The sequence below is a fragment of the Plectropomus leopardus genome, chromosome 6 (genome assembly GCF_008729295.1).
Source record: "Plectropomus leopardus isolate mb chromosome 6, YSFRI_Pleo_2.0, whole genome shotgun sequence".
Classification (NCBI taxonomy): domain Eukaryota; kingdom Metazoa; phylum Chordata; class Actinopteri; order Perciformes; family Serranidae; genus Plectropomus; species Plectropomus leopardus.
The window spans coordinates 1,468,540-1,485,582 of NC_056468.1; the positions used below are offsets into that span (position 1 = coordinate 1,468,540).

The 17,043-nt window shown below is 41.7% G+C and overlaps 1 protein-coding gene across 1 annotated transcript; it reads right to left on the reverse strand.

Moving 5' to 3' along the window:
* Positions 1-641: 641 nt before the first annotated feature.
* LOC121943919 (Golgi-associated plant pathogenesis-related protein 1-like) lies at positions 642-6,018 on the reverse strand. Its single transcript, XM_042487528.1, has 6 exons — positions 5,942-6,018; positions 5,719-5,745; positions 5,346-5,549; positions 2,362-2,439; positions 1,849-1,998; positions 642-833 (listed from the first exon to the last, which is right to left on the reverse strand). Exons 2-6 carry the CDS (start codon positions 5,723-5,725, stop codon positions 829-831), a joined length of 444 nt encoding a protein of 147 aa, XP_042343462.1. The 5' UTR covers positions 5,726-5,745; positions 5,942-6,018; the 3' UTR covers positions 642-828.
* Between the last annotated feature and the right edge of the window lie 11,025 nt (positions 6,019-17,043).

A 17,043-nucleotide genomic window follows, 5' to 3' on the forward strand; every position in this document is an offset into this window, starting at 1 on the left:
CAGCCTGTGACTGGCCGCCTCCAGAGCATGAAGTGGATGTGAGGGGGTGGTCATTATTTTTTATTTTTTTATTTATTATTTTTACCACCTGCTGAATTGTGTCCTGTTCAATCAATGATGGAGCTCGCCTTTCTGATTAGTTTTTCCTGTCTGCTGTGCTGGCGCCATCCCCTCCGCCCCCTGCACACCACACAGAAGAACAGTGCACTGCTACCACAGTCTGGTAGAAGGAGCACAATAGAGACCTAAAGATGTTAAAAGATGTCAGCCATCTTAAAAAGTACATTTGGCTTGATACAGCTAAAAACTGCTGAGCCATCTGAGAATTTCTGCAGAAAGCATCTATTTGATCTCTAGTCAGATGTGCACAGGGTAAACAGGAATGGAGACGGGACAGCTCATTGTGGGGCGCCTGTGATGCTCAGGATTTTACCAGAGACACAGTTCTGTGAGTGCACCTACTGAGGTGAACTAGTTAGAAAATCCATATCAGCTCTGATCATATTTGTGCTATGGATAGGATTTATATATACATTTATACATATTTGGTCACACATTCTGAAACTGAAAACACCAGTTCTGCAATGATTTCCATACTCTTTATTAAACCTCACTACAATCCAAAGCATTTTGAATCAGTCGTATATCTTTTATTTTATGGTTGTTGTTTTTTTTTACTGATTGACAAAAGGTAGCATTTAGGAACAGCGTGTTGGGGGATGCAGGGATGGTCACGGTCATCTCCACAGCATGAAAGCTTTCCTTGGGCTCTCTCCACCTTGCCCACTGCGGGGTTTTTACCCCACCTAGCTGTGAAATGCACGGCCTTTATGCTGGAGAAAGACAAAGATACCTGTGAGGGAGGCCTGCAAGTGAGGCAGCTAAAGCATGAGAAGCTGCTGATACAGGGACAACATGAGTGTCCTAAAACCTGTCAAATCCAGATAGCTGACTCAAAGGCAGCAGCATGAGAGGAAATATGTGATGACTAAGACTGCAGCATGTGCCTTACATAGAGTGGGTGAAAGATATATGGCTTACTGTTGTGGCATCAGCTTTATTTAAAACAAAAAGCCACACAGGTTTCCCATCAGCGGTCACTGCATGCGAGAGTTTGGTACCAGCAGGAACTGGCCAAAACATTTTGCTAACAGTACAAAAACAAGTGAACCACAGCAACAAGTTCACAACATGTTCACTGATAACTCTGCTGTGTATGCATTGTAAAAGCAAAGCGGTTAGAGAGGGTGACGTTCAGAGCTCTGAATGTGTCTGTAGCATCCATCTGTCTTTTATGTATTCAGATGCTTTATTCAAGTAAATGTAGCAATACAGCAGTTTCAGATATACTCAGTTACGATTAAATTTCAAATTTCATCCATGGTTCATGAGAATGAGCAGCAAATTTTTTTAACTCTTGAAACCTGGGAGGGGTCGAATCTTATGTATTTTTAAAGGCCCATCAAGGGCCGGTCATTGCAAATCAGCTTAGGCTATAAATGCTGTGGTATGTGGCATCAGTTCTATGCTATATACTTGTCCCTCTACAATTAAACACAAACACACACACACACACACACACACACATATATATATGTGTATATATATATTGTATATATATTAAAGACATTCACCAGAGACTGCTGCTACTTTAAGAAGCAGAGTTCAGAATTGACAGAAGGGGATTCTGAAGTCGTTATCATGTTGATTTACAAGATGTTTAGACAATGACTCTTTTAAAAAGTTAAACAGTGACCTCTGGATCAGCTGCCCTCTATGCCTTGCAATGCGATGTGCTTCATCTCCTACCCAGATAATAAAATATGGAAAATGGTGGTAATACATTACCTAATGGCAGGACATTTTCCGCAAAGTTTTCACTCCCCCTTGTGTTGCCAGCTGGTCGGTATTGCCCAACCACATAGACATTGTGGCCATCAGTGGCCATCCCCACGCCCAATTCCGTGCTGCCTTTCCACAAAACCTGAGTGAAGTGACCTGCAGGAGGACACACAGTCGTGTAGTAAGGTCAAAGTTTGCTGCTTTGTCTCTGACTTTAAAAAGAAGACACCATTTTCTGATGTTGTATCATATGTATAACACTGTATACTTATCCTACTTGTAAAACTATATCCTAGAGTTACATTGAAACTACAACACATGGTTGGTTATAATCTCAGTTTTTTCCCCAACGTAATAAATAATTACACAGCAACATAACAAAGCAGTAACTTCTTATTCTATGACTTAGTCTTTAAATGATACATATTTTACTGATGCAGATACATACATATATGCACATGAACTTATTTTAACTCTATTTATGGCTTCCTGAAAGACATCAGGTGGTGTTAGTTTGACCTGTGTTGCCACTGTATCCAGGGCTGCTCCAGTTGTAATCCTTGATCTCATTGTACCAATCATCCACAGCTTCTTTTCCTGAATCACAAAGAGAAAAAAAAATAACAAAATGAACATAATGTGGCAGTATAGAGCTCTGTGTGTTTCTGTGCTCTGTGGCCAGGCTTAATTGGCACCACCGCAGCCAACCACTAGGGGCACACAGACTATAAAAGGGGTGACCCCCACCCCGCCAGCTCTTTCTCTCTCTGCCCCCTGGGCCACTAGTGATGTCATTTAGGGGCCGGAGGTGCGCTACAGACACAGCAGCCGATTTTCGGTGCATCCAAGCTCTGGTGTGCGTTGCTACCTGCTCGTGGTGTTATGGTAGATATCGGTAGCTGTGCGCTTCTCTCTCTCCCTCCCTCTAGTGTGATGCATGTGGGATTCTGCTAACGGATTTCCACTTCCGATGGTGTGCGGGTGACGTCAGCACCAGCTGATTGAGTGTGGCAGGCCGGTGGTAAAATCTTACGTCGCCACCAGCTATAGGGACCACTGCTGCTTTTGGTAGCCGCTGCTTTTGCTCTTTGATCGGAGCTGCTCTTCACTGCTGCCTTCCAGCCGCTGCTCTACAGACACTGCTGCTCTACAGACACTGCTGCTCTATAGACACTGCTGCGTCACAGAGGCTGCGTCCAGACGCTGCTTCAGCATATGCTTATTGTTTGCATACTGTGCTTTAGCTTTTTAATTCTCCTTTAACCTAATTTTAACATGTTTGGAGTGTGGGATGAAACTCCCTCATATTTGATCATTTTGTTTTTGTTTCATTTGATTAATCAATTTAGTTTACTCTGTCCATTTACCTGATTTCATTAATATAGTTCCTCGAGTTTAGTAAATTATTTGGGCAGAGGAGGTGTTATTTTTTTTTGTGTCTTCTTGTCCTTTGTCTTCATTGATTTACTTTGGTGTTCGACAATTTTATTATAGTTTTAGTTTATGGATTTATATTATTTGCCAACTGCTGATTTCTTTAGTTTCGTTATTTTGTTTGGTTGTATTTTTTTGGGTTATCCCACTAATTTCCTTTTTTTCCCTTTTAATTGCTGAGGACCGTTGGTGGTGGTGCTGGTGATCTGGTGGCGGGATCCCCCTCTTTTTCTGGTGTGCTGTGCTTCCTCGGGACCTGGGTACCCTCACAGAAGTGTGCGAGTGTGGCTGTCACGAGTGTCTGGGTAGTTTATATTTTTGTTTGGGATACTCTGCACCTGTCATTGGCCCCTGCGCACCGGTAAGCCTCCGCCATAATTAGTTTTCCCCAATTCTTTGCCCTGTGTGGATGGTGTGTTTTATTTGTGTTTTTTTTAAACAAACTATATTTTGTAATAAAGCATATGCATTTCTTTTAAAAAGTGGAACCACGTCTCTTGCCTCTTGAGTAAGTGTACCTGTGTGCCTTAGAGAAGGGGATTTTGGTTTAAATAATTCTTTGGGTGAAATTCCCAAGGTGGCGTTGTCGGCCAACTGGTTGAGTCAAAAGTGTTATTCAGACATATTCATTGATCCCCCTGCCCTACGCTGGCCACAATAATATGAACTTTGAATTAGTAGTTGGAGTCAAAGTTTCATAGCCTAAACAGCTGCACTGGAAGCAGAAAGAATCTCATTCACTGAAACAAGAAATAATTTCTTTTAACTTAAAGTTCGTGTCCAGGCTGTCTTAAATGTTTAAGTTGACTGAACTTGAGAGGACAAGTTGAATCATTACAACACTACCTTAAAATGATCAGTTTGCCTTTGCACACAACCTGCAAACAAACATCACTGCTCCTTGTCTCCACAGTGCTAGGTCAGCTTCCGTTAACATTCATTCAACACAAAATTCGATGGCAGCGTGGACACTAGCTTTTAAGTTGAATCAAATAGTTTTTTTGTACAGTTTTGCTTGATAATTTTAACATGCAAAGTCAGAGAATGACAATTAACTGCAGAAAATTCTTGTTATAAAAATGACAGAAATGACTCAGTTGTTTCTTTAGAACAAGCCTAGGAAACTTAAAGGTGGAATGAATTCAGAGGACTGGAGTCTTAAAGTAGGCCTAACTAACATTAACCGTCATGAGCAGTGCTGTCATTTGGGTTGGGTGTCCAAGGCTTTAGCCCTGAATTGTTTTTATAAATAGTCAAAGATATAAATAATTAAGCTGTATATATTTTTCAAAAATAATAGCTCCTATAATATTAAAAGAGCCCCAGATCTAATGCACTGTAAAAAGAAACTAATTGGGTTAACTAGGATGCCTTAAAATTTCAACTTGTTTTCTCAAATTCAGTCAACTTAAAAAATGAAGGCAGCCTGTACATTGTTTTTTTTTTTTTTTTAAAGTTAAAACAAATAGTTTCTTTTTACATTGAAATTTGTCATTCCATTCCATACTTGTCCTTAAATAAATATTCTTGGTTAGATTCCACCTCTGTTAACATAAATACATACATTAAAGTAATTTTAAATCTCTTGTAAAAAAAAAAAAATGTTTAATGATGGCAAGAAATTTAGGGGAGGATCCCCTTTTGCCCTACTGGGGTCTGGGCTAAGCCCCCAATGTCCTCAAACCCTAGAAACACCCCTGACCATGAGCTACTGCTCATACCAGAACGGCACCCTAACGGAAAGTACGGCTGTGGCAATAAAACCCCAGTGTTTAAAATGAGTCAAGTTTGTTTTTTTGATTAATAATTCAGCTTTTTATTTGAAAGTGGGAGTTGGTATTTTTTATTCTGTAGAAATCTCTATGCTGTTTGCTATTTAATGTTTTACTGTTGTGTTCTTTGTCTGTTCTTTTACGTGTAATTTGTCATGCTACTCAGACTATTCCTGGATAAATAAACATCACATAAAAAAAAACCAAAAATAATGAAAGAATACATAAATAAAAGCTACAGTCTTCCCTGGTGGAAAGATAAGGATATAAGGGTGATGTGTTGTGTGTGTCATCCACCTGTCAGTTTCATGGGGCCTGAGCTGCACGCATAGTAGCAGCTCTCTCCAGTGCCGCTGTGTGTTAATTCACGGATCTCCAGCAGGTGATCAGCCCATTTCTGAGCTGAAGTGGTCAGCTCGCTGCTGAGGCTCATCGGCAGTGTGTTGTGCTTGGCCCTGTAGGCGTTGTGGGCTTTCAGGAACTCTTGCTGAAAACTGGCATCTGAAGATTTAAAGACATAATTGATTGGTGAGCTTTTAGTGCTGAGGGTAAACTTTTTGTGCTGTCACTGAGGCTGGTATTTCAAACACTGTGGATGCATACATGGTGGGAATACAAATCACTCAGTTATAATGCCTTTGTGTGTTCCACTGAGCAAACATGTACTTACCTGCCATGGTATCTGTGGTTATGAAGGCTGAAATGAAATAATAACAGGGTTAACAATATACTACACACTGGAAAAAATCCAATTAATGATTGCAAATTCTATTGAAAATACTATGAAAAAGCAGCCAGATGCTCAAGTGGTGGTGGGGATGAAAAGAGATGAGGTCTTATCCAGCAGCAGTAACAACTCCCCTCCTGTAACTGCAGTGATCTCTGGCACTTACCTGGTTAGAGGTCTGATGGGATGTCCTGCAAAGGCGTAGTTCCTTTTGCTGTCTTAAAGTCAGTATTTATAGACCTGAGCTGGACTTCGCCCTTCTCGTCTACAGTGGGAGGAGAAGGAGGAGGAGGAAGAGAGAGACACAGCCATTGCCTGTAATTACTTTCCGGTGCCACCTATCCTTTTTGAAATGACTCAGAGTGCGTTGTTGTGTACAAGATATTCCACTGAACTGCACACGCAGATTTGAATTCAGTCAGTTTGTCATTTTTGTCTCCCTAATCAATAACTCCGCAGATACTATTTCAAGCTGCAGCTAAAAGTGTTTTTCTTTTGGTGTTAGGTAATCGAGCATGTGCTAATAACTGGGTGTTTTTCTGGTTCCTTGGTATTTCCTTGTTTAGGGTTTGCTCATATGAGCATGTTAATCCACACATAATCACTAGGTGCTCTACACAGGTAAGCAATTAACAAAGCAACTCATGAGCAGCATGCATAAAACAATCAGCCAAGGAAAGCTTGTAGACAGAAACAGACGAGTGAAGGCATGTTCAGTATGAGGAACAGTGAAGAACAGCTTCCTTTCTGCCATCTGACACCAATCATCTACAGTTGTTGGTAGTTTTAATGAATTGAGGCCTGAATCAAACACAGACAGACAGTCGACTTCACATGGATCTCATTAGCTCATTATTAAACACTGTACTGTATGTTTACCACACATCCAGCTCATGTTGTCCCAATCATAATGAGTTGCTCAGCCCAAGGCTTCACTGTAGACTCTGAATATCACAACATCAGGGTTTCTTCATCTGCAGCTGAAAACAAGCAAAGCTGTTGTGTATTTGTGGCTTTGTGTTGCAGGTGAATGTTGACAGCTAGGTATGCTGCAGCTGATGCCTGCAGGGTGTCAGTGACAACAGTTTTATTTTTTCATCTCCATAATCCAGTGTAGAGAGTATAGTGGGTAGAACGGTTTGTCTGGATGGATGTATGATTCAAACCCTCAGTCCTTGATTGTATTTCATCATCTCACTGGTGCCACCATCACAGCCCCTTTTTTTCATTCTAAACACTTGCTAAGGATGATGACGTCCAGCGTTGTGTATGAACACACTAAAAGAATATGTTCACTGAATGTTCTCATATTTTTGGTGAAGAGTGATTTGAAAGCATCAGTTTGAACCTCTGAACTTTTGAGCATCAAACATTTTCCTGCATCTTGGCATATATGCACCAATCTATGGTGAAAATGTCTTTTTATGTAACGACAAAAACAAATTTAGGCACTGTAACAATTAAAAATATAAAATATAATGGGATATAATGCAGTCAGTCATTCTGTATTCCTTTCAAACATTTATTCTCCTGTAGATTAATCTTTCTAATGCAATTTGATATCTGCAGAGTCAACACATGCTGATAGGAATCACTTTTCATGATCTTTGTGTTTTTTGTTTTAGGAAGTGGACTCTTCAAATGCGCATTTGGCACATCCATGATACATTAGTTCATTATAATTAATTTATAATCCACTGGACTTTAATAGCTTGTGTATGTTCACGCAAGATTTCTACTCATGTTAAAACTTTCTACACATTGAAAATATATCACACGTGTGTTCTGTAAAGCTGAGGATAAAGTTGTAATATTTGAGAAAAAAAGTCCCATCTTATAGTCTGCTGTGCATCATGTTATTGCTCTGTGCTCTAGTTCCCCTTCAGGCTGTCTGACGGACACAGAGTCACATTAGGGAGTTGCACTGGGTGGGGCAAAGCTTAGGGAAACATTTGCGGCAACACGTTGTCATCCCAAATCGTCACATATTTCCGCTCTGTGACTTGTTGTGCCTGCTCTTCATAGGAGGCAGCAAACTGAAACTAAATCTAACAAAGAGCAAGACGAGCTGACAGTGGGCCCATGCAGTCAGCTTTCTAGTTTTCTAACATGTAGAGTTGACAGATAGGCGCCTGAAGCAACAGCGAGCGCCGTTTATTAAAGAAATGCTGCCTGTGAGCCTCATCTTTAGAAGGGAAAGACTAAAAAAAAACAGCTTTAGATGATGGTGGTAAAAGCGAGATGTGCATGAACTAAGCTGCTATTGAAACGCAGACACAGATAGACACCCCCCAAGAACACTTGAATGCCTCCCTTTGACAAGTGTTGCTTCCACATGTGCCCAAGAAATAGACAAGAGAAAACACATCTCTCCAGACAAAAAGTCATTAAAATTTGTGAGATAAAATAAAATTAGATTTACTAGAGAGTCTGTACATTGGATTTATGCTTGACACAAGGGGATGTGGATAACATGAATACATAAGTTTTGATTTGACTTGTTGACATCACCACTGTAGGCTGTATGGTGCTTTAATTAGGCCTTCATACATACAGAAACTGTGTTTACATTCTCTCATTTACTTTTACAGGCTTCACATCATAGAACTGGAGTTACATCCAGGTAACATTTGTTTTTTCTCTGTCACATAAGTGCCTCACAATCAACTATTTAAGGGTTTTTCTTTCTCTGTGAGAACAGCCATGGCTGTGAGCAGGTTTCTACTGGAAATTATTTTGCCAAATGTGACTGAAAGGTAGCACATTATCAAGTCTTTGTTCAGCATCCTTAATGTTGTATCAAAAATCCCCACTGGCATAAAAAAATTGAATGAGAAACCACAAGCAGCCAAAACTCACCACTCATAGTTCCTGTGGTCTCAATGGCTAACCTCTGTCGCTGCTGCAGCCCAAATGTGTAGTTACATACAATAGTGTAATGTCATAGTCATGTCATTTTCCGGTAAGATTTTAACACAAGAGTGGCCTAGAGGTACTTCATGAGGTGATGAGGTCTGAGCTACATACGCCATAACCCACACAACTACACCATGAAAACACCAAACTGACAGCCAATCAGCATGTACATGGCTTGGCTGCCTATTCAGCAACAACACAAACCATCAGGAAGCATTTCTGCCAAAGAGCTCAATGGCTCCAGAAAAACTATCCAACCTTTGAAAAATAGTTTCTTTCAATCTTGCTCCCTCTTGACTGGAGTCTTTCGTTTCCATTTCTCACTTCTGTTTCTCTTCTCATGCGTTGAGCTAAGCTGCCAATCAGAATGACTGAATATACCGACAGGTTCTACAGTCTCCGACGCTGATTCAACATACTGCATCATTCCACCATGTGCATTTGTTGACATCACCGTAACAGCATCCCAGAGCATAAACAGCTTACGCACAAGGATACCTAAAACGTCATAGTTTGATGCAAAAGGTCCTGACAGAGCAGCACCAGTTTTTTTCACCCATTCACACTCACATTCATACACAGGCTACCAAACAAGGAGCCACCTGCTCATTAGATGATCATTCTCAGTCACAACTCAGGGTTCAGTATCTTGCTTGAGGAAACTTCTACATCGAGACTGAAATTTAATTTTCAATTCAATTCAATTTTATTCATAAAGCCCATTTTAAAACACAGTTTGCCTCAGAGGGCTTTACAGCATACAACATCCCTCTGCCCTAAGACCATCACAACGCAGGCAAGCGCAAAGGGGCGGAGGGGGGGGGGGGGGGGGGGGGGTATATTATATGATAAAAATAATCGTTAAATAATCATTAAGGTCACACAAGGTTCGTTGAATAACCACTGGGCAGAGACAGTGACTGTATAAAGAAGAAAATTTATTTAACAAAAATTGAATCTTAAACAAAAAAAATGTCAAGCACCAGGACGATAAAACAAAAGTCTAAAAGCAGCACTCTGGATGAGGGACTGGGCAGTGCCAGGCTTACCACGGCAGTAGAAACAAAAAAAAGGAAGAAAGGGGTCCTTTAACGTCAACACCTGTGACACAGCACATCAACACAAAAAAAAAAAGACCATGAAGAAACACCGGGACCGCTGCCACAAGTCTTTAGGACCTGCCCAGAGAGAAAGAAAAATTAATAAAACAAATCGAAGTGCTGTTATAAATCACTGGTGCCGACAAAAATTACCAAAAAAAAACCAAACAAATGAAACAACAAATCAAACAATTTAATCAACGTGTCATGTGTGCGCATGCTGTGATGCCTGGCACACAGCCAACATCTGTCACGGAGGCCAAATGCTTTGCCACGGTGCACCACGCCAAAACATGCCATGCTACAGGCAATGAGTGAAGCGGAAGGTAAGACTGGAGGGAGATCATCCACCTATTTATAAAGGTGTGCGCAGCACTGCCCCATGATCATGGTGCTGATTGTCCTGGTAGTGCCATACAGAGGCAGGGAGGAATATAGCGCCCAGCTACATTAGCATGTTTGTTGTTAGCAAATATTTTGGGTGATGATAAAAGTCCCATGCGTATATTGATAGTGGAGGCGTGACTCAAAATAATGGCAGTAGAAGGTCGTGTCAAGCTGGATCACGGCATCGGCGTAACCAGGACCCACAAAACCGGTGTTGCTGCAGACAGGATGACAGGAACAGCAAAACCAAGACCACGATCAGGGCGAGCCGAGGGTGCAGCCCTCAGTGCAGCCAAAAGCACGAGCACGACCAAAGGCAGGGTCACAGCACCAGCACAGCTATCACCGCGATCAGGCGCAGCCAAGATTGCAGCCAGGATCTGGGAAAACTAGGAAACAAGGGAGCAGGAATGCTCCCGAGAGACAACAGAATTAGCATAATGCACTAAGTAAACAGGTAGAAGGAACAAGAGAAGGAAAAAGGAGCTCATAGAAAGTCCCCCGTCAGATTAACCTATGTCAGCCTAACTAGGGGCTGGTCCAGGCAACCTGAGCCAGCCCTAATTATAAGCTTTATCAAAGATAAAGGTCTTAAGTCTACCCTTAAAAGTAGAAACAGTGTCCACCTCCCTGACTGAAACGGGAAGATGGTTCCATAAAAGAGGAACACAGTAACTGAAGGCTCTGGCTCCCATCCTAATTTTGGAGACTTTGGGAACCCTGCCCTGCGATTTCAGAGCACAGTGATCTTGAAGGTTGGTCGGGAACTATGAGCTGCGACAGATAAGATGGAGCCTGACCATTTAGAGCTTTGTAAGTAAGGAGGAGGATTTTAAATTAAATTCTGGACTTTACAGGGGGCCAGTGCAATGAAGCTAAAACAGGAGAAATATGATCCCTTTTCTTGGTTTTGTTGGGGCAACTGGATAATAGGGAGTTACAGTAATCCAGCCTAGAAGTAACAAATGTGTGTACTAAGTTTTCGGTTACTGTTTGGGACAGGGTATGTCAAATTTTTGTGATGTTATGCAAGTGAAAGAAAACAGTGTGGCAGTATAGAGACCTGTGGGTGAGCCTGCCTAATTAGCAACACCACAGCCAACCACCAGAGGCGCACCCTCCTATAAAAGGGGCCGATCCCTCCCTGCCACTTCTCTCTCGCTGCTCCTGACGGTGACGTCACTTCCGGGTCGGACCTTTGTGCTTGGACAGAGCGGCTGACTTGGGGCTTCCAGAGACTCCTGTGTGTGTGTGTCACCTAGATGGCCTGCTGCGGTGAACGCCAGTAGCTGCGCGATTCTCTCCCTCTTCCTCTGGTGTGTCATACCCAGCCGACCCTGCTAACCGATCCCAGCCGCCCAAGAGTGTATGAGCGTCAGCTGCCCAACAGTGCGCGAGTGACGTCGGCATCAACTGATCGGTTGCTGAGGTCCGGTGGTGACCTGGTGGCGGGGTTCCCCCCTCCCTTCTCGTGTGCTGTGCTCCCCGGGGTTCTGGGTTTCCTCACCGAGTGTGTGCTGTGTGTGACTGTCACGTGTGTTTGGGTGTTTATATTTTTGGTTGGGGATTCTCCGCATCAGTCAGTAGCCCACGCACCCCGGTAAGCCTCAGCTTTAATTTAGTTCCCCCCGTTGATTTGTCCCTGTGTGAATGGTGTTTTTAGTGTTTTAAATCGATTGTTAAAATAAAGAATGCTTGTTCGAACGGAACCGTGTCTACTCTGCCTTGAGTAAAATGAACTTAAAGGTGAATGCCTTAAAGGTGAAATTGGTTTAAAACTAATTCCTGGGGCGAAATTCCCCAGGTGGTGTTGTTGGCAACAATATAGTTGAAGTGTACAATCTGACCAAAAACTCTTATACTCTCACACCCGTCTCTCGCCACAACAGTCCTAGAAGTTTGTTTTATTTGGGAGGCAAAAGATAGATCTTGATCGAGTAAAACACTGAGGTTTCTAATGCCGTAATGCCATCTAGTGAAATTATATCCTTAGAAAAGGAGTTTCTGAGGTGTTTGGGACCAAGAACAATAACTTCAGTTTTGTCTGAATTTAACACCAAAAAATTATGGCTCATCCAGGCTTTTACATCCTTAAGGCATGTTTGATGTCTAGATAGCTGATCAGTTTCATCTGGTTTCATAGATAGATACAGTTCCGTATTATCAGCATAGCAATGGAAATTTACAGAGTGATTTCTAATTATGTTGCCTCGGGGAAGCATATATAAAGTAAAAAGGGACTGGTCCATGCACGGAACCTTGTGGCACTCTGAAGCAGTCCTTAGTATGCACAGAGGATTGATCATTGATGTGAACAAACTGGGAACGATCTAATACCTAAAATTTAAACCAGCTTGTTTCAATCTGTGCAATAAGATTTGATGGTTACCATTGACCATGGTGTGCTACTGAGATCTTATAACATTAAAACAGAGACCAGACCTTTACCAGAGGCAACCAATAAGTCATTAGTAATTTTTACTAGTGCCGTCTCTGTACTATGATGAACTCTGAAACCTGACTGAAATTCCTTGAATAAACTATTATCTTGGAGAAAGTCACAAAGATGATGAGCAACCACTTTCTCAAGGATTTTAGAAATAAAGGGGAGATTAGATATCAGTCTATAGTTAGCTAAAACCTCTGCATCGAGAGTGGGCTTCTTTAGAAGGGATTTAATGAGAGCTACTTTAAAGGACTGTGGTACATAGTCTGTTAATAAAGACACATTGAGTATATATAATAAAGAAGTGTCAATTAAGGGTAAAACTTCCATAAGTAGCTCAGTTGGGATGGGAGAATAACAGGCATGTTGATGGATTGGATGCAGAAATCAAATGAGAGAGTTGGTGAAAGTCAATGGGGGGAAAATGGTCCAAATAAAGGCCATGTTGCCTTACCCAAGCTACCTGTGTCCGTGGTCAGGTCAGTTAAGGGCAAGAGGTGATGGATTTTTATCTCGAATAGTTATAATTTTATTGTTAAAGAAAGTCATAAAGTCATCACTGCTTGGGGCCAAAGGAATACAAGGCTCTATGGAGCTGTGACTCTGAGTCAGCCTGGCTACAGTGTTGAAAAGAAACCAGGGATTGTTTTTATTTTCCTCAATTAATGGTGAGTAATAGTTTGCTCTGGCATGGCGGAGGGCCTTTCCATACGTTTTAAGACTGTCCTGCCAGACTAAACGTGACTCTTCCAGTTTGGTTGAACGCCAGCTTCTTTCAAATTTTTGCAATGTTTGTTACAATTTGTGGATCTGGGGGTAAAACCATGGAGCTAATTTTCTTTTTTTCATTATTTTCTTCTTGAAAGGTGCAACAGAGTCGAGAGCTGACTGCAGTGAGCCAGCAGCATTATCAATGAGACATTCAGTTTGGGAATGACATAAATTAGTAATAGCGTTCCCAGTCAGGAGGGCTGAGAAAGACTGATAAAAAGGCTTTCAAATGAACTATAATTTAGTCTAGCTTTAGGATGAATTGCTAGGCTTGAATCAAAAATAGCAGCGACTCCCCCTCCTTGGCCAGTGTCTCGAGCAACGTGACTTTTTATATGACTAGGAGGAGTGGATTCATTCAGACTAATGTACTCATCAGGACACAGCCATGTCTTTGGCAAATCAATATGGTTATCCAATATTAAATCAGTGACTAAAAGAACCTTAGAAAGTAGGGATCTAATGTTCAAAAGTCCGCATTTAATTCTCCTGTTATGATGGTCTTTGACAGCAGATGTATTAATTTTTCTGAGATTTTCTTGTAAAACTCCCCTTTTGTTTTTTAGATTTAACAATTTAAGTGGTTGGGGGACAGACACCATTTTTATAACATTTACATTATTGGTGTGTGACTGTGATAGAGGAAGCTCAGAGAAGTGTGTAAGACTGCAACTCTGCACCCTGGTCCCAACTCCCTCAAATAAACCAGATTCCTAGAGAGGAGAGCAGCTCCATCTAAAGTGGGATGGATGCCATCCCTTTTGGATCAGTCCAGGATTTCCCCAAAAAGAGTCAGTTATTTGCGATGCCCACATTGTTTGCTGGATACCACTTCGACAACCAGCGGTTGAATGACATGTGACTAAACATGTCATCACTGGTCAGATTAGGGAGGGGTCCAGAGAAGATTACGTTGTCCAACATTGTCTTTGCTTATTCACACACTGACTCTACGGTAATTTTTATGACCTCCGATTGGCATAACTGGGTGTCATTGCTGCAGACGTGAATAACTATCTTATCAAATTTACGCTTAGCCTTAGCCAGCAGCTTTAAATTTGACTCGATGTCGCCTGCTCTAGCCCCAGGGATACATTTGACTATGGCTGCTGGTGTCATTAACTTCACGTTTCGCAAAACAGAGCTGCCAGTTACCAGGGTTGTGTCCTCAGCTGGTGTGTCACTGAGCGGGGAGTTCTTTGAAACGTGAAGGAGGAGTGGGTGGTGAACCGTGGGTTTGAGCTTACTATGCTTTGCTTGGACAGTCATCCAGCCTCCCAGTTGCATGGGGGTTGCGGGGGGATGGCTAGTAGAGGCCACGCTATGTCGGTCCACACCGGCTTCGGGGGGCTTGCTACAGCTACAGAGGGATTTTCCACAGTGCAGAGCCGTGCTTCCAGATCGCTAAGCCTAAAAGGGTAATGATTCCAGGAATCAAACCACCCATCTTCTGGTAGATGGTAGATGACCACTCTACCTCCTGAGCCACCCCACATCCAGCCACTCATATTTATACAGACTCAGTTTGACTGCCTGGAATATGCTTGATAGAAAATAAGAATGAAAATACAACTTATCTTCATCTTTTATATCAGCTTTACAATCTTCGTTACACTATGCATCCACGTATTTTTTTTTGTGCTTACTAATAACAACATACCAACTCATACCAAGTTGTCACAGGTTGCCACTTTGCAGTTAATCACATGCCACTTTGCAGTGGACTTCTGTGTCTATTTATCATGTTTTAGGTATCCTTCTTTGTCTGCTGTTTACCTTCCAGGATAGCGCTACTGTGATGTCAACAAATGCACATGGTGGCACTTGGTTATGTTTAGACAACACAAGCACATGCCAACCAACTGCAGGATGTCAACAAATGCACATGCTGGCACACATGGTTAGGTTTAGGCAAAAGAGGCACATGGTAAGGTGAAGAACCCACCCCCCCATCACATTAAGTCCAGAAGTGAACACCAGACTCCTGCATGAAGGTCTGGGATTTGTTGGATCCTTATTATATTACGTTGTCACCAGCAACCTTTCAACCTGCTGCTGTCCTGCTGCATATCATGCAGACATGACAAGTGTCATCCGCTGGCACATAATAACACTGCGACCAGTTCTGTCCGGCTGCGTTCTCACCTGACGCTGTCAAATGGCATTTCATGTGCACATGACAGATGCCTTTTGGCATTGCCAACTTACATGAAAAGCACTGTCAAAGCAGGGCTATTTAACAAGTTCGGAATGAGAATGGGCTATTAATAACTGTGTAACATGAGACAGGGATTAGAAACCTGGAATAGTTTAAATTTCACTATCTTGTTTTCAGTTAGAGTTCTATAAATTTATACTATGCAGGAATGGTCAGTTACTGTTTGTAAACAGTATCGCTAGTGAAGGTGAGAGTCAATCCCAGGTTTACTGGTCCTGGAATGAACTTTGTCCACTAGGTGTTTCACCTTGTTATTTTTGTGTTTTTTTCAGCGCTGTCAGTGATTTTTGAAGCTAAAGGGTAAGATCTGTATTTCAACACAAAAGTGGCCTTTAGGTACGTACTATTTCCACCACTGGTTACTTATTTGATGAGGTGATGAGGTCAGAGCTACATATGGCATAACAAACACAACTATCAATTCAGCTTTAGGGCCGACTGTTGCACTGCCTCACATCGCTGTGTCTTGACCACAAAGTTGCACATGGAAACACCAAACTGACAGCCAACCAGCTTCTGTGGCTGCATGAGAAGAAACACCTCAGACAGTGGTCTTCATCATTCAAAAAGAGAAACAGACATCTTGATGCAATCCAGTGTTGAAAGAACAAAGCCTTTTCAGCAGTTTAGCATGTTGTAGCTTCCTCTTGGATGTGTGCTGCTCATGGTCTGGTATCTGGTCTCTAGGGTTGGGGAGTAAAGGAATGCAAGTAACGTAGTAAGTTCCGCATTTAAAATACAAAATATGAGGAACTGCATCCCGTTACAGTTACAGTTTTGCTGGTGAATACAATTACTGTCACTGTTACTTGAAGGGATTTCTATTACTTGACGGGATTACTACTTTGTTTTATTTGCTCTAACACTAAGTATGTTTACGTGATGTTAGAAAACATTAAATTATTGTGTTAGTCAAGCTAAAACTGCACTTTTAAGATGCAATGTAAACATGATAGTCGGCACACTTCTGTCAATAAATCAATTCTCCCCCAGCGTTTGTATACTGGGACAAGGACAGTAGTCCAATTAAATGGCCTTAACAAGCTATAACCGTAGCTCCACTTAACTGTGCATGTAAACATACTAATTGCGTCCTAATTGATCATGGCATAAGTGAGCATCAGTTTGATTAAATTGTTTTCTGCTGGAATATCCTAACTGGCAGTGAGTGATGCAGCTTTGCCTTTTTGAGATAAACTTTTGCCGTTTCTATTTATTTCTGTTGCTTGCTTGAAAAGCACCATGACGGGATTACTACTTTGTTTTATTTGCTCTAACACTAAGAATGTTTACGTGATGTTAGAAAACATTGAATTATTGTGTTAGTCAAGCTTAAACTGCACTTTTAAGATGCATGTAAACATGATAATCTGACCAAAATCTTAGTTGAAGTTAAATTTCTTGAAGATGGACTAACACACCTGGATAGT

Excerpts from the sequence above, each read along its gene's own strand:
- LOC121943919 (XM_042487528.1), bottom strand. Across the intron at positions 2,440-5,345 it reads AGGCCCCATGAAACTGACAG|GAAAAGAAGCTGTGGATGAT; the intron begins GTGGATGACACA and ends TTTGTGATTCAG. Across the intron at positions 1,999-2,361 it reads TGGATACAGTGGCAACACAG|GTCACTTCACTCAGGTTTTG; the intron begins GTCAAACTAACA and ends GTCCTCCTGCAG.